This window comes from Physella acuta, unplaced genomic scaffold, assembly GCF_028476545.2.
Source record: "Physella acuta isolate Inbredline_101_S28 unplaced genomic scaffold, ASM2847654v3 ptg002106l, whole genome shotgun sequence".
NCBI classification, from domain to species: Eukaryota; Metazoa; Mollusca; class Gastropoda; family Physidae; genus Physella; species Physella acuta.
The window spans coordinates 171,126-192,972 of record NW_026733607.1 but is presented as its reverse complement, the minus strand read 5'-3'; the positions used below and the strand labels follow the sequence as shown (position 1 = coordinate 192,972).

General features: G+C 34.4%; 1 protein-coding gene across 9 annotated transcripts in view; it reads right to left on the bottom strand.

The window, feature by feature from the left end:
• Window positions 1-21,847, bottom strand: part of LOC131932184 (vitamin K-dependent gamma-carboxylase) — a gene marked incomplete at its 3' end in the record, with an annotated part of 68,174 nt that overhangs the window by 27,987 nt on the left and 18,340 nt on the right. For all 9 annotated transcript variants that reach the window (XM_059289053.1, XM_059289052.1, XM_059289051.1 and 6 more), the window contains 4 exon segments: window positions 7,893-8,036; window positions 8,377-8,546; window positions 8,659-8,822; window positions 19,154-19,260. In XM_059289053.1, coding sequence (XP_059145036.1) covers window positions 7,893-8,036; window positions 8,377-8,546; window positions 8,659-8,822; window positions 19,154-19,260 — 585 coding nt within the window.

The window sequence follows — 21,847 nt, the reverse complement described above, 5'->3', positions numbered from 1 at the left end:
TAAAGGGGACAAAATACAGCAGATGACAAGCCTTGTGTGCTAAGTGCTATGGTTCAACTCTTTATAAAAACAGGAAAAACAAAGCTAACATAGCATTACAATGTAATAATAAAAGACATTTTTAAAGCTTTGTCTAGGCTGCTGATTTTAGTTTAGAAATTAACAAGGTATCATATTAAAAGATCTTAAAGATACGGATTTTTGTTGTAAGTAATATTTTGGATGTACTAAATGTATTAACTAAATTTTATTTTTGAGAAGGAAACGAAAAATTAAGGCATATTCTAATGTAGAAACACGTCTTTAATTACGAAACAGGAAAGTGTTTATGATTGTGACAAGAACCCTCAAAAGAACATATGGAGTACCACAAAAACTATCACTGGCAAAGAGAATGACGTATCATGAAACAAATAGAAAAATATCAGGTTTCTCGACAAATGATCTCAGGACAAATGATTTCAAGAACAAATGATCTCACGAAAAAATATATCAAGACTAAATATATCAGGACAAATTTTCTTCTTCGTTCTTAATTGAGAATATGGTGGAGGATTTAGACAACAAGCCCAACTTCGTGAATAAACCGGACTGTGGTCTCCAGATCAGCAGGTGCCCATATAATTTTTCCCTCAGTGGGATGAGCAGGGGCCAGTGTCTGACTCGCGCCTGGTTATATACATTCCTGAAGGACGTGCTCCGTATTTTCCGGTGCCTTGCCACAAGGGCATATTTCGCCACACCCAATTTTTAGTTTTTACTTTCTCGTATATACGAAGTATAGAGAAAGTCTTGTAATCGTGCAAAAAAAAAATCGAGATTTTTTACAAATCTCGACGTTTTACATCTCAATGATACGGAAAAACATAATTTTGCAATTTTGTCCGTATGTCTGTCTGTGTGTGTCTGTCTGTCTGTGTGTAAACACGATAACTTGTGTACCGTTACAGCTAGGTTGATGAAATTTCATATATCAGTATTTTATCAAAATCGTAGAACCTGATCAACTTTTGAGCGATTTCCGATAACGGGAAGTGGTACTTTTTCTACTTTGAATTTTTCAAAAGCCTATAACTTGAGTACTATTTCAGATAGATAAATGAAATTTCACATGTAAGTAAAAGATGTAATTCTCTACTTTCTGTCAAATTTCCAGTAATTTCCGTTGATCGGAATTACTAATTTACGCTATTTCCGATTTCTCAAAAAACGCATGTAAATTTATAAAGTACTAATAATATTGCGCTCTATTATGCATATTTTGCTTTGGCGTTCGCTTGGTGCGCAATGTTTTTTTTTCTATGAGATTCTATTTTATTTTTAAAAGTTTAAGTAATTAAAAATCATGTCTATATTCCAAATTATATAAGAATATTCGAGAAAGTTTAGGGGAGATCACTCCCGGTTTATTTATGCATTTAGTCTGTTATGGCCTGTTCTGAGTCGAAAGATTATGTACTGTTGTTCTCGTGTCAATTTGTAATATCCATCATCTTTATTGTAGTGAGGGTGTGTGTCAGACCACATTTGTGTTTGTTTTTTATTATTCTTTTTATTTCTTTTTGGTGTAGCGAGATTTCCGATTGTTTTTTCTTTCCCCCAATTTTTGCCAGCTGGTCCGCAATCTCATTACCCTGTACCTGGCAGTGGCCCGGGATTCAATGCACCATAATTCTGCTGCAAGTATTTTTTAGCCTTTCTAGTGCTGTCCTAAGCGATTGAGTATAGGACTCTGCATTTTTTAGGGATTGCAGGACAAATTTAGCATCTGTAAGAAATACTATCTGACTATTTGGAGATTCAGGGTGTTCTGACAGGAGGTTTGCTGCATGCTCTAAAGCTTCTTTCTCTGCTCTAAAATCGTCGGATAGGCTGCCTGTGGCTATTGACTTTTCCAGGCTTTTTGCGCTTGACCATTCAATAAGGACGCCAGCCCCGCAATTTTTTGTGGCATCTTCAGCTGAGCCATCTGTGAATATTCTAATCCAGGTATTGCTGTGGTACTGATCCTTAATGTGCTTATTTATTATTTTCTTTAGTTCTTCTTGATCATAGTCAGATTTTTTTCTATGATGTCTATTGAGTCACTAATTGTTAAATGACAATGGAAGATCCAAGGCGGGGAGAGGTTTTGAGTTTTGATTGTTTCAGGAATGATGTTTTCTATTTCATATTTCTTTTTAAGATTCTTTGCTTCTTTGATGAAACTTGTTCTTTGGAGTCTGTTTGATGGACTGGGCTTCTGGAGTTTGTGTTTTAGATTATGGTTTTCCAGTGCCTCTAGCTTTGTGTATTAAGTGAGGATTTTTTATTCTCTTCTTTCTTCTATTGAGCTAAGAGCGGCTATTTCCTTCATTGCTTTTATAGGCGTTGTTTTCATAGCTCCTGTCATTATCCTCAAACCAATGTTCTGAACTTTGTCAGTTTTGCTAATATTTTCAGGACAAATGATATCATGGACAAATGATCTAGCACAAAATATCTCACGTCAAAATAATATGTATAGTACTAATAGAGAAAATTTTAGTCGATTTTAAAAATTAAAAAAAAAATTAATGTCTAAAGGATTTTAAGGACATTTTATTATACATAAGTGTGAGTAAAGGTCTGTCGCATAGGTTTGTCACACTACACACTAATCACAATTAGAAATATAATAATAGTAGATTTAAAGTAAGTTTCGATAGACAGTGTAGATGGGCTTACCGGTCATAAAACAATCTTACCACATTACGTGGACGAAACCAGATCAAAGGGGGATTTCTCATCTACTGATGAAAGGTCTATGAAAACACACCCACGCGGCAAGGTGTCCACTCGCTTTGTACTGGAAGCATTAGTCCAGGGGTCTCCAAACTTTTCAGTCCGAGGGCCGCATTAACTATCAAATTTCAGTTCGGGGACCAGTTACTTCCAGACATGTCTTTGATTTTTCTGGACAAAGTTCCTCAGCCATCACCAACAAACGTTTTTTCCTTGGACAAAAAGATCTCCGCGGGCCGGATGAGAGGACTACGCGGGCCGCATCCGGCCCGCGGGCCGTAGTTTGGAGACCCTTGCTTTAGTCAATAGTTATATTTCGGTCACACCATAATGCTCAGGTGACACCTGCTAACTTCCAAGTCAGCGGTCCTCAGAGGCGTAGCTAGGGGAGGGCGGGTGGGGCGGCCGCCCCGGGCGCCGACCTTAAGGGGCGCCAAATTGAGTAGAAAAAAAATAGCATGCTTATTCCGAGCTGCATTACAGTCGAATTTAAGAAAATAGAAAGCTACTTGGTCCTAGTCTACGGACGGCTTTCTACGTTGCTTGTGTGATACGGGAAAAAAACTATTAACGGTGATTGATGTGTTTGTGTGATGGGGGGGGGTGTCCTTTTTCGCTAACGTGAATAAATATATAAATATTTAATATAAATATGGGAGTGGGTGGGGGCGCAAAATTGATAGTTCGCCCCGGGCGCAGGAATGGGTTACTACGCCCCTGGCGGTCGTTGCGGAGCTAAGTTATTCACAGTATGGATGCACTTTTTTTTTACGGTTAAATATTTTGTCTGGGATATTTTGTCTGAGATCATTTGTCCTGAGATCATTTGTCCTTGAGATCATTTTTCCATTAAAAAAATTTCCTGGGATATTGTAATTTTGTATCTGAGATCATTTGTCCTGAGATCATTTGTCCGTTTAATTTTTTTGTCTGAGATATTTTGTCTGAAATCATTTGTCCTGAGAGCATTTGTCCAGTCACCAAAACATCATTATGAAACAATGTTAGTAAAAAGTTTAAACTACGGAAAGTACATAGCAATCGTGGCGTCGATGATTGTAGGATAAAAATAGAATTAAAAATCAAATGTAGAAAATTATACACACTATTAATGACGTCATCTTTAATTCGCTTCCCACATCTTCCAATTTTAAAATATAGCACCATGTTGCACTTTATTATTGAATAGTCAATGAACCCGAGCAAGAAAAGTCGCAAAGGTATTCGAGAGGTCCATTAAATATTTTTAAAATCATGCGCGGCGTGGTTAAAAATATAGTTATAAAATGCTGTCTGATTTTTTTCGGACTTTACTATAGATTGTATGTATTTGATATATTTAATACACATAGTATAAATTACTACTAATTTTGAGTAATTTCCGTTGACCCGAAGTAGTAATTTTCGCTATTTATAAAGTACTAATAATATTCCGCACTATTATGCACATTTTATTTCGGGTTCACTTGGTGTGCAATTCTTTTTTCTACGAGATTTTATTCTATTTTAAAAAGTTTACGTATTTAAAAATGGATTAAAAAGCATGTTTATATCCCGAGTTGCCATCCCCTGTTGTTTCATATACGAATGTTCGAGAAAGTTTAGGGGAGATCACTCCCGATTTATTTACCTTCTCGTATATACAGAGTATAGAGAAAGTATTGTAATCGTGCAAAAAAAAATCGAGACTTTTTACCTCCCTGAGTCGGAAAAACATAATTTTGCAATCTTGCCCGTATATCTGTGTGTGTGTGTATGTATATATGTGTGTCTGTAAACAAGATAACTTGAGTAACGTTACAGCTACGCTGATGACATTTCATATATAAGTATTATATCAAATGTGTTGATCCGTATCACCTTTTCAGCGATTTCCGATAAACGGAAGAGGAACTTTTTCTACTTTCAATTTTTCAAAAGTCTATAAATTGAGTTCTGTTTCAGATAGATAAATGAAATTTCACATATAAGTGAAAGATATAATTCTCTGCCTTCTATCAAATTTTGAGTTTACGCTACTTTCTCGTATACGAAGTAAAGAGGAAGTATTGAACTCGTGAAAATCGAGGTTGTTTTTTTTTCTACAAATTTCAACATTTTACATCTCCCTGAGTCGGAAAAACATAATTTTGCAATCTTGTCCGTATGTCTGTGTGTGTGTATGTTGGTCTGTGAACACGATAACTTGAGTACCGTTAAAGCTAGGTTAATGAAATTTCATAAATAAGTTTAATATCAAATTCTTAGTTCTGTATCAACTTTTCAGCGATTTCCGGTACCCGGAAGTGGATAAAATACCAACGTTAATTATGTAGATAAGATGGGCAAATCCCTATTGGCAAAAAAATACAAAAGCGCAAACCGACAAACTTTACCAAACAGACATTAGATTTGAATCCCAAAGGAAAGGGGAAAGTATGTACAGTGCCGGCGCCAGGTTATTTAGCGCCCAAGGCAAAACTTATTAAAACGCCCCCCCCCACCCCAGCAATTTTTTTCGGACCCTAAAATTTTATATATATATATATATATATATATATATCAAATTTTAAATTAAACCATTTAACCTATTTCATGATAGGCTGAAACTCATTTCTGGTCTAAAATAATCCAGATTTAAAATATCTCATTTATGCCCGCAAGAAAATAATTTCAAAGAGAGAGAAAACGAGACTTACAAGCCCTATTATCACTAATTCAAGATTAAATTAGATAATCATTAACACATTTAGAGTAAATACAATAATTATTTTATTATATTAACTGAGGCGTGTCTAGGGGAGGGCGGATGGGGCGGCCACCACAGACACTGACCAAAAGGGGGCGTCAAACGCAAAGGCGTAGCAATGGGGGGGGGGGGGGGGGGCAGGGGGCAATATGTCCCCGGGCGCCGACCTTTGGGGGGCCCAAAATGGGTTGGAAAAAGTAATCGAAAGTTTGAGGGGGGGGTGCAAATCAAAAGTTTTAGGGGGGTGCAAATCGATAGTTTGTCCCCGGATGCCGGGAATGGTCGCTACGCCTCTGGTCAAACGTGGTAGATCTATATATATAGACAGGGCACTTCCCGGCGCGCAGGCGCTTCAAATTTAGCAGGATCCTGCCTTGGGGCAAAAGAAAACAAGGGCCAGTGCCGGTTGGCCGAAAGGTTCAGGAAGAGGGGGTCAAAACTGACCTCGACTGACCGGCGCCTTATATGAGCTATATTACGAAAAAAAACTTTTGCCGAACGACCCCCCTTGATATTTTGTGAGGTGGTAGAAGAACGCCTGTGGGTGTCATAAAAAACTAGGCATATCTGGGAAAACTTCGTAAAGGGTCAAAACTGACCAGTTGTATTTCCCTATATAATCTTTGTATATAATGAGAAAAACAGAGGATAATTTCAACACAGATTTTAGGGCACTTACGGTCTGCACATCTGGCTAATTTTTTGCATAAATGGCATAAAACAATCAACGAGGGCTAAAAAATGACCGCGAGTAAAATTCTCCTTATATAAGATATATATATATATATATATATATATATATATATATATATATATATATATATATATATATATATATCGTAGACCGACACGAGAGGGAACAAAAACACTGTATTCGCTTCGGGAAAAAACCCTTAGGGTCGTTAGATTTGCCCAGATTCGATATTTTCTTATATAAACAATTGTTTGTGGAAAAATTAAACAAAGAATACGTCATTCGGTTTGTACAGGGGGGGTAACTTATTAATGTAATCATTTTTACATAATTTGTAAAATATTTTATTAAAAAAAATCAAAAACCACAATGTACAGCATTCGTTTAAATAATTATTTCGTTATACATTTAGTTATTTATTTTATTGAAATTGTAAAAATTAATTGTTAAAGTAAATTTAATATAATATAGGATTTATACTATTAATGAAGCCTTAGCAGTTCTTATTACCTTGCGAGCTATAAATTTAAGGATATACCAATGCATTCATGACATGAAAATTCTCAGACTGTTTAAACTTAGGCCCTAAGCACTCTACATAACAGCCAAACACCAATTAATTAATCATTAAAACTTACATGAATTTTTTTTTGTAAACCTAAGCAAAGCTAGGCAGAATGCCTAGTAATAATATAAAAAGCTCATTACTTGAATTATATACCGTCGAAATAAAGAATATAGACTGCTACTTGGCATTACGGACTAATTTAATTGTTTTCTACATCAACTGTGTAACACCAAAAAGAAAAGGCAAATTAAATAGCGCCCCGACCTTTACAAACGAGGGAGGTGGGGGTGGGGGGCATTTTCACCAACTCGAATAACTAAATATGGGCCTAATTTGAACAGGGGGCGCAAAATTGAAAGTTCGTCCTGGGCACCGAAATAGATCGCTACGCCTTTGAAGATTACCCTTTAGTTTATAATATAATCAAAGTTAATAATTATTAGGTACTTTTTCATAATAGCGATTACCCATTTTAACGCCCCTCTACGGATAGCGCCCTAGGCGACCGCCTAGTTCGCCTTATAGATAGCGCCGGCCCTGAGTATGTAGCCCTGAAAATTTTGGAATAGATCAGTGAAGCACAACCAGCTAATATATCATGAACAGAATTTGAGTATGTGCAGTTACGGTCCACAGGATTAATGATGATGAATTTAATATTTCAGATTGAAAATTAAAAATTATCCTTTTGTTACCGAAGATAGAGTTATCTGTTTTAAAGAAACTGCTCCATTATAAGGGGTCAAAACTGAGTTACATGATTTATGCACAACCTGACCGAACAATTGGTTAACCAGACATAATGACAGAAGCTAAAATGACATCTTGACAGAAGGTAAAATATGTTTATTTTCTCTCTTTTATCCCTACTTTATTAGTGTAATAAGACTAATAATTAACTGAGCATGGAATAAACAAGTATAGTTAACATCAGGATCCTCACCTCTGTTTACTGTGTGAATAATCTAACGTCACACACTAATTTCAATTTCCTTAATAAAAGTTGTTTTTCCTACATTTCTCAAACATTTCTCAACATTTTGATAAATTCTTTCTTCGGAGTTGCTACTTTAGATTTAACAATACAAGCTTTTATTTTTTATTTTTCCATTTAAAAACATGTTTTAAACACAATCTACCTTTGTAATGCCATGAGAATATGGCAGGAAACATTGAAGAAAAATGAAAGCCAAGGTAAATGCAGATGACAATTTGTGTTGTAATTTGGGTTGTACTGGGGGAAGCTCTTCAGTGAAAATAACAGATTCTGTAGACATGGAATCCTAAAAGAAACAAAATGCTTTTAAAATAGATATAACTGAATTAAAAAGTCAATTTTATATATAAATGAAGAGATTGCGTGGCTGATGCAATGCCTAGCCATTGTTACTTTTCCCTAATTATGCCAAGTAATTATCAAGGCTGAATGGACACATTAATAAATTTAAGAACTAAAGCTGACAAGAGCACAGTAAAATAAAAACCTAATTCAAATAAAATCGTAAAAAAACGTGAAAAATAACATTTATCGTTTCAACATATTTTGAAATAAAAGTGTTCATCAATATAAAAAAAAATACCTTGACTAAAACAGCTTTGAAATAAACAATAAAAGTTTCACACCTCAGATTTTAATACTTCTTTATTGTAGATACAGTGGCAACTTGTTTTTTTCTCTATGTCTTTTGGTAAAAGTAACTTTAACATATCAGGAATATAAAAAAATATTTTCCGGGGCCAATCCATTGAACAAAACAGAAACTGAGTAAAAAGCATCGCAAATGGAAACATTCCTAGAAAAAGAAATGAAAATTGTAAATATAAAAAACAAACTGTATTAAATTCAAAAGTTTGTAAATTCAAATGTTAGTAAAAATAAAAGAATTTTAAAACAAAGATTCTCACCTATTTGAAATAAATTGGCATTCATCAAGTGAAAAGATGTTGCAATAAATAGTCCTGACAATCTTGTTTTATTAAAAAATAACAGAAAGCCAATGGAGAGATCAATTAGAAGTCCTCCAAGATGAACAACATACATGTCAATTTGTGAATAAGATAACAAATATCTGTGGAATAAAGTATTATACTTAGCAGCTTTTGAAATGGGTAAAATTAAGTTTAACAAATCTAGAATGCATGTATAGGCACAGCATTTTTATATTAAACTAGACCACCCGTCCACCTTTGGATAACTATGAATTTAGGGGTTATTCGTTAAAGACGTGTGCCCCCCCCCCCCCTATGTAAAAAGGTTTAAAAACATCAATTTCTTTCTAGAATATTTTCTAGCCTCAAACCTCTTAAGAAAAACAAAAGAAAATCATTAAAACTTATGTTGAAATAATAACAACGAGTTACACCAACTGGCGTGGACTGGGATTTTCCACTGCATACCATCTGATTGGGAAGGTTTTTTTTTTTAATTTTACTGCATGGGTTTCGGACCCACAACTTTTAAAAATAGTATCCATCACGCTGCCACCTTACCGCCCTGTTAGATACGGATAGGAGAAAATATTTTGAATTATATACTTAGCCGCTTTTAGAAAGTAAAATCAAGCCAAATATTATTTTGAATTAAATTTTATCCTAACTTAACCAATTCCATTGCTAAAAAAATATTTATATTAAATATTTATGGACTGAAATAGTTTAACGAAGAAACTCAATTATTTACTGTGTTGTTTTGCTAAACCGAAAAGTCTCGAGTTCGAACCCTCGGGCAGATGAGGCTCGCTAGCTGGGGACAGCCACTCTACTAGGAGAGACAACTCCAAAATTAAAACAACTGCTGCCTTGTAGTTTGTTCTTGGTTGGACAAAGGCTATGGAAGCAAATCCAAAAATAAAAGCAGGCTGAAATCGGAGTCAATGGCCTCAATGGCGCATAACGAGTTGACACGTAACGCTTAATTGTGTTGGAGGCGTGGTCGAGTCGGCAAAAAAGCTCATGGTTGATAAATTCGAACAAAGTCTCGAGTTCAAACCCACTGGCAGATAAATCACGATCCCCTTCAACACTAATAATTAAGAACGAAGAAGAAGAAGAAAAACTGTGTTGTTATACTTATTTTTTTCTTTTTAACTAATTAATTTTAATTTGGCCTACTTTCCTCCGACAGCTTAAATCATAGTTTATCGGTAGATCTAGATAAATTTATTGTATACATAAATTAAAAGAACTGTCTGGCGTATCCTTTTTAAAATTAGTAATAAAATAGTAAACAAACGTATTGTTAAAGCTATAGTAGATAGAAAATTTAGCTTAAAATGCGTTAAACTTTTGAATGGGCAACATGGTTTGCCATGGAAGCTATGTTTGCTGTGAAAATAAGTAAATACAGTATTTGTTCTGAACTGTTATAATTAAAGATGTGTTATTATAAATGAATATTGCAATAAATTTAATTATCGTCTTTAAATAAATTTGTGTATAACAGTTTGGGGAAAAATAGCACTATTCTTTACATAACTACGTCCACCATCACGGTGGTGAACACCGGCAGTAAACAATCAGCTGTTGCGCAGCGCTGGGCTGTCTAAAAATTATAATGTTAAGAGCCTCGCACCGGCAAAACAGGAACAATACGTAAGAAAACAAACATTAAGGAGTTGAAGATCCTTATATTCGTGTTGCCATAAAATGCATCGTGATCTAGTTAGTATAAATTCTAGATTCTCTAGTCAAGCACAGATTGCCATTTTCAATGAGGACCTGTACACCGCGATAGCGGATGTTTACATACTGAACGATCAGTGACGTCATATGTAAGAACTCTATAAAAAGCGCAAATGCTCTGATCAAGCGGATCAGACAAACAAAAATATACAAGCTTGTAAACATAACAGAGCTTTTAATAGTATATAGATGTATCCTTCTGCAATAAAAATGGGGCTGAGGGTATTTAAAAAATTAGTTTTATAATTTCAAAATGTTTATATGATTAAAAATCGGGTTTTACTTGATAGTTAATTATTATTATATATTTCAACAAAAATCATTTATTTTCTCCTTTTCGATGTACAGTTACATAAAAGTTTGCTATTAAAACGTTTTTAATGCATCTTTTCCAGTACTGTAAAATGTTTAAATACACTAGAGTTGCATGACTAAACACTATTGCGCACCAAATGAACAAATGCGGAATAGTAGTAGAAGTAAACACCCTACTACTACTAGTTTCAGAAAGTTTTAATCAATTCATTAAAAAATTAATTAGTAATCCAATTAAAACAAATTTGGTTTCAAATTGCATAGTCATCAAGTCTTGACACACATGCCGAATTTCAGATAAATTGGCTAGTTAGAAGTGCTCGAAATATCGCGGGTCTGTTTCGATATAGACAAATAGTGGAAGTAAGTTAAATAAAAACATGAAAAAATAGAAATGAAAATCAAATGTCGAAAATGATATACAATATTAATGACGTCATCTTCAAAAAGATTCGCTTACCACATCTTCCAATTTAAGAATATAGAGAAATGAATTGTTTCATTAACATTTTATTTAGATCTAAAGACGTAAGCTATGAAATTATTTAATTTTCTCGGCCAAAAATAATAAAAATAAAAACTAGTTTAAAAAACCACAAAAGTACATTTAAATAACCCAATTTTTAACGGAATCATTTAACTTAAATAGTCAATTGATCACTGGTCATTTAATATGGTGTTGTGTTGACTAATAATGTGTATAAGTTTTAATTTTCTAACAGATATTGGTAGCCTATGTTAAATTGAATGTGTCAGTTTATTTTGCTATTTAGCTATTTCTGTGCTTTGTCACTAATATCGTTCAACGTGTAGTAAAGCACATTGCGTTTAGACCGATAACTATCTTATAAAATTATATTTATCAAACAAGTATAACATATATTTTTTTAAATTTAGGCCTATAATTAACGTGTAACGATGTCTAGTTTGATAAGATAGGCTAATTGAGTTGGGTTAGTGTTACGACATGTTAAAGTTGGCTTCCTTTATTCCTATGGTAGAAATAAGTTGAGTTTAGATGACAATGATTGATACTAAGTTTAAAAAAAAGGTGATTGTGTGTTATTAAAGTTCGAAATGATTAAAATAGACTTGATAAATAATTCTGCTCAGATAAGATAGTTAAGTTAAAATAAATATTATGAATATGAATAAAATTTCTGGCAACTATAGGCGCGACCGGTTGGTGTTTTAGCAAAATACGTTAATTATTTTAGTTAATGTGAGTAAAAGCAGATGGTAGATTGAAGTTTGTGTTTAAGTAGGGAAAAGTATACGTAGCGTGTTATAAATTATTGTACGTATTTAGCGTATGTAATATTTTATTTAGGATATGGAGTAGGGATAGAAATAGAGTTAGTTACATGTATAGGTATGGGATAGGGATAGCAATATATTGAGCAGTATAAATCCAGGACTAATGGGTTACAAACCTTATATTACAACTACAATGTCCGATCATGATAATTTATACACGCTTAGCGTTTGTATTAGGTGGCTCTATCAGTATTATCTAAGCGACTGAAGCATTTGTCTAAATATAAGTTGTAATTGAATATTATTATCCTGAATGTTTCGCCATTTAAGCCTAATATTTTTATTTTCATTAAATAAATTTAAACCAATTACTAACTAAACAAATTAGACAAAAGCGTCGCTAGACTAATTGAGCTTGTTGGTTAACGCGATATGGCGCTAGTATTTAAATATCCTGTAAATTTTCATGATTGTTTCACGTAGGGTGGTTTGAGATATTGTTTTCTTTTAAATTCTGCAGAAGAGCTTTTCTTAAAGTCATTTTTCATCTCTTTTAAGCATGTGCCAAATAGATCTAGTCCACTTTGCTTCTGGATTTAGACTAGTTTTATATTGCACATGTTTATGCGGAAATCCATGCTTCAGTCGCTTAGATAATACTGATAGAGCCACCTAATACAAACGCTAAGCGTGTTTAAATTTTGATCACCTTAGTAAAAATTTGATTAAGATTATAAACTTCAAGTTTTAAAAAACAACAACAACGTTATAGCGATTCCAAAACATGCATGTACCAACTTCGAAAGCACTCTCGGTGAAAACTTCACCGACCCTAGTATGAACACGGCCCCTAACAATTCCAATGATGCATGTACGAACTTTGAAACCACCCTAGGTGTAACCAAAACAGCTCCGTCCCTAGTGTAAACTCTACCGCATCCAACTCCTAAACATGCATGGTCCGAGTTCAAAACCCAACCTTCACCGACACTAGTATGAACTCGGCTACCAACAATTCTAAAACATGCTTGTATCAACATCACTCTGTGTTAACAAAACTCCCCCGACCCTACTATAGACTGGACCCCTAACAATTCTAAAACATACATGGACTAGCCTCGAACCCTGCCTCGGTGAAAACGTCACCGACTCGTGTATAAAATCTGTCCCAACCAACTCCAAACCTTCCCTGCGCACCCGAATAAAAATAACTCACCCAGCCCCTTAATCAATAAAAATTATTGATTTGTACTTTAGAGTGATTAGATTGAATGATATGTATGCTAACGTCATATCATATTTAGTTTTTACGTCATTATATTGGTGAACTTTAAATGTAGAAATTTTAAACGGTGTGTCATTTGACACGACGTACTATAACGTTGTTGTTGTTTTTTAAAACTTGAAGTTTATAATCTTAATCAAATTTTTACTAAGGTGATCAAAAAATTAAGATGACAATGCAAGATATAGAAAAACAAAATACATTGATTGGTAAAAATAAAAAATTGTAATTAGACGTAATGTCTTATGTATAAGTAAACCTTCTTAAATTAAAGACGTTCAAGTCAAAAAGAAGTTTGATGAAAACTGTAATACTAAAGTGAACATGGGAAGGTAATCTGGTGCAAGACTAAGATATAAATTCGTCTTCCTTCTAGGTTCATTGCCTTTTTTGGATGAGGTTAAACATCGCCATGTTTTCAAATATCGCGATGCAAGTCACGTTCTCTCCCCTCTAACTTAGTAATCGTCTCCTCTACCCATTGTTTACAACACGCTTACAAAGAAAAAAATATCCCACCCCTCTACTTGAGACATAAAATACAAAAGTGTATTGTGCCTTGTCGTCACAGGAAACAAAAACGGTGGCGTCTAATGTTGTTAACCCTTGTCTTCCTAAATTATTTTTAACTTGTTAAAGAAATTGACTGTTTAGTTAAGGATTCTGACGCGAATTTTTTCACAAGGGACGATACTCGTGGCTGTAAACAAGGCTGTTCTAATTTTAGAACAGTTGTCTTTGCTCTCGTTTCTCTATTAGGGAAGACATGTGGGGAAGACACGCGACACGTCTTTTAAAATGTAAACAAACGTGCACAGGGTGCACTTAAAATAAACCCCGCTGCGAAAATGACAACGGCCTGGTGACACTTTTTGGAAAACACGCTTTCATGTAAATAAAATAAGGGTCGCTTTTGTTGTCGCCATGATAATGTATACCTATAAGTTCTCTCCGCCTTTACCGACCTAGTATGAATTTCGCGCGCGCGTCTGTGTGTGTGTGAGTGAGTACGTGTGTACGTGTATCTCAAAAAAGCGTATCATGTCAACACCTGGGCAACAAGTCATAGTCAAAAAGGCCTAATTCATTACAGAACTATAGGAAATCCGTCTTTACATGTACTTACGTTAGGGGGAGTAAACTCATTTGAATCAAAAAATGTAATTAAATATCTAGAGTTATAGAACCTTAAAGTTAACAGATGATGAAAAAAATAAAATAAAAAATTAAAATCCACCTCCCCACCCACCTCACTTAGGCGGTGGAATCTTTTACTATATATCCTTTACTCCTACTCCTGTCCCCCTTCACCGACCTGCTCACCCCTTCACCTACGTGCTCACCCTTCAATCACCTGTTCACACCGTCACCCGCCTGCTTACACCCCTCACCCATGTTACTATAAGCGACTATGTATTGAACATTTGTTAAATTTATCTGGCTCAGGGTGGTCAAATGGTGGTCAGATCAAAAGAAAATCGGAACGGTCATAAAAAAACGTAATTACTTTTCCAGCCTTGTAAAAAGCATGTCTACCCCGCATACCTACGTCGCCCTGTCGCCCATTAAAAAACACGAACCTACCGAGACTTCGTTTCGTCTCAAAACCTGATTTAACGGTGGTTGAAAGAAAATTCCAACCCTTAAATATATTTTGTTTTCGCTGACCCTCGCTATAAGCGAATAGTTACAACCAAAGTCCTTAATGGCTTCGCGTTAATTACCAGATCCTATGCTGTGGTCGCGCAACAGCTGTTGCTCAGTTGGTTAATGGGTACATAGACTAGACACGGGTCGATCAATACTATTTCTTTACTCGATGAAAAACCTATGATACTGTCCGTATAACTGTTAGTGAAAAGCACGGGACCCAACCGGGGGGAAAAAATCAATTAAAGTGGTGACAGGTGTTCGCACACTTAACGGTGGCTTTGCGGTTAACCACTTAGCTCTTTCGATTAAACGCGGGACCCCTGCTGTGTTCGCTTCGGTGAACCCCACATAAATCCACGATGCATGACCAAATTTAATTAGGTGTGATGGCCCCGTGGGTGCGATCGATATTAGCTCGCCCTTGTACGGTGCTTGACAAAAACAAAGGATCGCGGATCGATATGTAACAGCTGTCGCTGATCGTTATCTTTAATGAATGTTCTATGTTTGTATACTTTAGCGTTGTGGTGGAGAATTTAACCTGTTTTTTGTACACGGTCGTTGTGTTGGAGAATATAAAAATTAAAATGAAAATAATTAAAATGAATTAAACCAAACAAATTAAACAAAAAAGTAAACAAAATAAACAAATTTAAAATTTAAAAATAATAATTTAAAAAATTTAAAAATTTAAAAAAATTTAAAAATTTAAAAATTTAAAAAATTTAAAAAATTAAAATCCAATTACGTAACTAGTTAATAATAATTAAACTAATTAAAATAAGTTAATAATTAAACTAATTAAAATAATTAAAATTACAAAATTTAAAAATTTAAAAAAATGTAAAAATTAAAAAAATTAAAATCCAATTACGTAACTACTCAATAAAAATTTAAAATTTAAAAAATTAGAAAAAAAAAAAAAAAAAAAAAAAAAATTTAAAAAATTAAAAAAATTACACAATATAAACAAAGTAATTAAATTAAACAACAAGTAAACAAACAAATTAAACAATTTTAAAAGTAAACAAATAATCAAATTACGTAACTCGTCAATAAAAAATTAATTACAATTTTAAAAACTCATTAAAACTAATTAAAAACACATTCAAATTACGTAACTCGTTAATAATTATTAATTAAAATTTTAAAAAGTCATTAAAACTAATTAAAAACTTATTAAAATTACGTAACTAGGTCACTAATTACGTCACAAGGTCACCGGTTGTGACCTACTGACCTACTCCCCCACCTGCTCACCCACCCTAGGGTGGGTGAGTATTTTACTATATCTCATTGTACCAGGCTGCGCCGCCTGCTCACCCAGTTGGGTGAGTATTTTACTATATGTCGGTGTACCTCCGCCTCCCCCAGGGAGTATTTTACTATATCTCGTTGTACCAGGCTCACCCAGGCTGCGCCTGGTGGTGGGAGTATTTTGCTATATGTCATTGTCCCAGGCTGGGTGAGTATTTTCCTATATATCCTTTGTTCCGCATCCGCATCCTGCTCACCCATGCGGTCCAAAAGTGACCTAATATACTACTCCCGTTTCACGTGAATTATAGGCCTATATATTTTAAAATGTACTTGCTTGAGAAAAATAATTTATGAAATAGTTATTGCTCAAAACGCAATGTGCTGAACGATATTAGTGACAAAGCAAAAATAATAACTAATTAGCTAAAAATCAGATACATTTAACATAACACAGGCACACACTGATTAAGTGACTTATTTAAATGATTCCGTTAAAACTCTGGCTATTCAATAGTCATTACGTTGTTTTTAAGTAATTTGTATTAGTTTGACCGATAAAATTGTATATATTTCATAGCGTATGTCTTGATGAGTAGATCTATAGAAATAGATCTAGATCTAAATCAAATTTGAATGAAGTAGTTCCTTGCTTTATAGTCTAAAATCGGTAGATTCACATAAAAAAAAATTTAAATTAAGTTTGACTTGGTGATCGCGCACCACCTGCGTGGTATTAAGTACACTATCACAGCTAGTTATGCACCTTATAAAACACGGAGAATGAAAGACGTATCTAAAAAAAACTTAACTTACGTGAATATGCCTATTCCTTCAAATTAATTTTTGTAACCCAAATTAGCCAGTTCCATAGCTAAACAAACAAAGATTTCTATAAAACAATTAAGGCCTGAAATAGTTTAAAAGATAATTTCATGTTTGGAATAGATTCTAGAGTAGATAGTTTAGGCCGGAAAATTTTTATTGTTTACATTTCATAGCGTACGTAGATCTAAATCAAATTTGAATGAAATAGTTCATTTCTTTTTATTCTAAATACGGCAGATAACGTCATTAGTTTATGTATTACGTCACTGTTTTATGCGTTCCTTTTCACAACTATAAACGCTTTTCCTGTTGCATAATTTAAACTGTTTTTCTACATTCGAATATGCCTTTATTTTTCTTCTTTAAGTAAAATTGTGGTTATACATTTAAAACACCTACCATATTATTTTCAACAAAAGTTCGTATCAAGTTCTCCATATATCGCTGAAGATTCTGACGTAATATCCGGCGAAAATATGTTATGGACAGAGAGAGAGAGAGAGAGAGAGAGAGAGAGAGAGAGAGAGAGAGAGAGAAGTGCGCACATGTTCTTTTAGTCTTTTATATATTAGGATTATATATATATATATATATATATATATATATATATATATAGGGTGTAGGACAAAAGGCCGTTATATATATATATATATATATATATATATATATATATAGGGTGTAGGACAAAAGGCCGACATCCAAAAGGCCGACACGCACATAAGGCCGACAGGACATAAGGCCAACAGCCATAAGTCCGACAAGCGTAAAAAATACTAATATCGCAAAATATATGTTACTGCATAGCTGCTATCTTGAAAACCATCGAAATAAGGCATGAATTAAGGTGAAACGTTCAAGAGAGGAGACGATGCTAGTTGCTATCCTTATAAGGTGAACCATCGGGTCCAAGCGACTGAAGATTACGGGATTGTCTTAAACACAAAGGATCAACACCTAAAGATTGCGAAATCCCGTCACTGCTGTCTTTTATTGCTACTTCTATGTCAACGAGGTGAGACAATCATCAAAGAACCTAGTCAAAAGCCGTCGCATCATCGCCCACATGCAACAAGGTGGAACGCCAAGAGACAATGATAGTTGCGATCCTTAAAAGGGGAACAATGTGGGTCCATGCGACTAGGGATGACGGGATTGTACAAAGGATAATCTGAAAGGTGGTGTTACCACCATATTTCGCCAAGAAATCAAAGAACCCTAATGAAGTAGACCGATCAAGTGCCTTGACTGGACTACATGTTAAATACCGACAAACTTTGAATTATATTTTAATTTCGTCCATTGCGAATTGCGTGAAAAAAGTGTATACTATAACCGTTGGATTCATTAATTCTGTTGTGGTTGTGATACAAGTGTGCCAAAATTTTGCTTTTTTTTTTTTTGTTAAAAAGAAACACTACATTTGATATTAATAAACAAAATACAAGTATGCCTACATGTTGTATAAACACAAAATATGCTCCTAATATTTTCCTACAAATCTACTCCATTCATGCCCCTGTAGGTTACGAAAACTGCAGTTTTTACCGCTTGCCTACATTTTGATATCTCGAAAAACCGAGGCTATGTATAAACGAGCATTCCAGGACTTCGCAGATATCGCTGAAAAATAGCACATAAACTTATCTCCACGGTTTATTGTCACTGACTTTGAGAAAGCTGGAATCAATGCTTGCATTGAATTCCCAGCAGCTACAAGTAAAGGGTGCTTTTTTTTCATTTTAGCCAAAATTTATGGCGAAAGCTACAAGCGTTGGGCTTGGCACTTCTTTATGGTCAGGATCCACAGTTCTGCCTGCTGATGCGGCAAATAGGAGCACTGGCATTTCTTCCAAGTGCAGAGATTCCGGCAGCATTCAATGAATTAAAAAACATTTTCCCACCAAACACAGCTGAGTTGGTGAAGTGGTTTGACGAGACCTAAGTTTTATAAAACTTGTCGGCCTTTTGTCTTGTCGGCATTTTGTCTTGTCGGCCTTTTGTCCATGTCGGCCTTTTGTCCGGATCCCCGCACAATGATAATTACATCCAATAACAACACATCACAATATGACAAAGTAAATTTTAAAAGTGTATATAGTTTGTTTATTATTAAAAATTACATACGTGAAAGGAGAAAAAATCCAGTGCTTTGAAAGAGAATCCATTGAGTACCCAAAAACCCAGTCTGGGTCAAGTTTTTTCAATCCAGCAATAAAGTATACTAAAAATATCTGATAAGAAATAGAATCTACAAGTTTAAAATTTAGAACAAAATGTCTCTCATTCAAATACAAACAAAAGTTTTCTTTTATAATAGAAAATTTTTCTAAAAATTATAGTTCATTTGAAAATAAGAATGGGATATTACTTTTAACCCTTCATTGCATGAATTCATTTCGTGAAAGCTTTTTGAGAAAAAAAAATCTTACAAGGTGGGCTGTGGTGTGCAGAGAGCATAAATAATGATGAAATTGAATTATTTTTTTCAAATAATGTTTATTTTGCAAAATAACAGTATGTAGCAATTTTGCTAGGGTATGCAACGGTCAATAAAAATACTTTAAAATAAAAAAAAAAGATTAATTATTTATCATTGGAAATTTATTGAGTAATTATTGAATTGAGTAAAACATTTATCCCGAATTTGGAGCATCAGAAATTCATTTACAAGATAGCAATTTACATTTTTTGCACTATGTTGCTGTTATTAGTTATGTAATATTTCTTAGAAATCATGCATCTTTTTTATTGTGTCAGTCAATAAGCAACCTCAATTTGCTCAACTGGACCTCTATCTAGTAAAACTTTAAATTGTTACTGTTTTAAATGCAGTGGTTTTCAATGACACATATTGAGAGAAATTTGAATATATCTACCAAGCTGATATTTGGCCATTATTAGAACTTTTTCCTGTGCAATGAAATCAACGACTTCAAGCTTTTTCTGGATTCTTCTGTGTAATGTAGATCTAGAAAATCTGTTCACCCTTTATATAGTCTTTATCCATGATGTGAAATAAAATAATCTTGAACAGCAGCAAGACCTGGCATTAAAAACTAAGTTGGTCATTTCATATTCCTCACAAATACTAGAGAACATTCATGTGTTTTAGTTAACCCACTTACTAGACTAGCATCTGCTTACATCTTATGAATGTAGATCTTATAAATGTAGGCCTAGAGCTTATGAATGTATATCAGAATAAAGTCTACCGCTTTACTTGCTCCAAACCAATCCCTTTATTCACTTTCTAAGTGTTCAATTACAGTTACAGTAACACCTTCAACATCACGTAAATCAATAGATGAATAATTAGACATTAGTGACCAAAGAAATATGTAGTCTCTATTTCAGACAGAATTCTTTTGTGAGAATCTTTACTCATCCTGTAAAAAAAAAAGTTCACTACTAAAACAAACTATATATTATTTCTAGATTTATTTATTTTATCTTCATACATGCACAACTTAAATTATAATTCAAATAAAAATTATGCATCACTGCTACTTTTTATATACTAGAGGATTATTATTTTATGAGCCGACCTGCGGCGTACAATACGCCGCTATTTAGTTGTTTTATTTTCTACTTTTCAGTAATTCATAATTTGTGAATTCGACACTACCTATGCTACAACTGAAAATATTTGCTTTAAAACACTATCAGTAACTCGTTAAGGACAATATACCCCCAACCCACAAAAAAGTCGGCACTTGGGCAATGGCAAGCATGGAATAGTCGCCACTGGGCTTGCCACAACACGTATGTGGGGCTTGATCTGGTGCTCAAGCGGCTGTCCGTATACTTTCTAGTGCACATATTCTCACTGTTCTCTAATGAGTTTTTTCTTCTGTTTAAACTTGTGTTTCTTTACAGTATAATTTTTTGTTATGAGTTTTGAAACTAAAACAATATAACTATTAATATGTGTGCAAGCAGGAGAGCCGCCTCTTGACATCAAAAGAGCCGCATGCGGCTTACGAGCGGCAGGTTGCCGACCCCTGGCCTAGTTATTAAATTGTAACTTCATAAGATAAATAATCAAATATTACACCTATTTCACTTTCACTTACATTCTCCTTGAAGTCTACCATCTGTTTCGCGACAAAATTTATCGCACACTGTAGACGAAATGAGATCATGTGAAAATAAATAAAACAATGTCAGCACTAAAACAATCTCTAATCATTCATAAACTTCATGGATTTATAAATTAAGTTTTAATTTATATTATAAACATAAGTAAACCACCACTGCCTATAGTAATAATATTGTTAGTGTACCAGTATGTAGTAAATAATAAGTACACTAAGTATGTAGGCCTATGCCTAATATTATTATCATTTTTCTTCAATAATAATTACTACACTACTTTCTAAGCTTATTTGACCCAAACACTGTCTATGTGTATGAATTAGTATGATTAGAGAATTCGGGAACAGGGAATTCCCCCCCCCTGTCAATTACCCCCCCTGATCCCCCCCCCCCAGAGTAATTACCCCCCTGTAAATTACCCCCCCCCCCCCCCCGCCTAGTAGGACATTACCCCCCCCCCCCCCCGGACAGGGTTAGAGTTAGGGTTAGGTTTAGGGTTAGGGCTAGGGTTAGTGTTAGGGTTAGGGTTGTGTCTAGCTTTGGTTTTGTGAAGTTTTAGGCTAAGGTGGATGCTTAGGTTTTGGTCTTATTCTTAAGGTTTGGATTAAAGAAGTATATAGGTATAAAATTCTAGTTAGAGTTAGGATTTTAACTTGAGAGGGGGGAGGGGTAATTCCCGGGGGGGGGGTAATTGACAGGGGGGTAATTGCTCCAGGGGGGGAA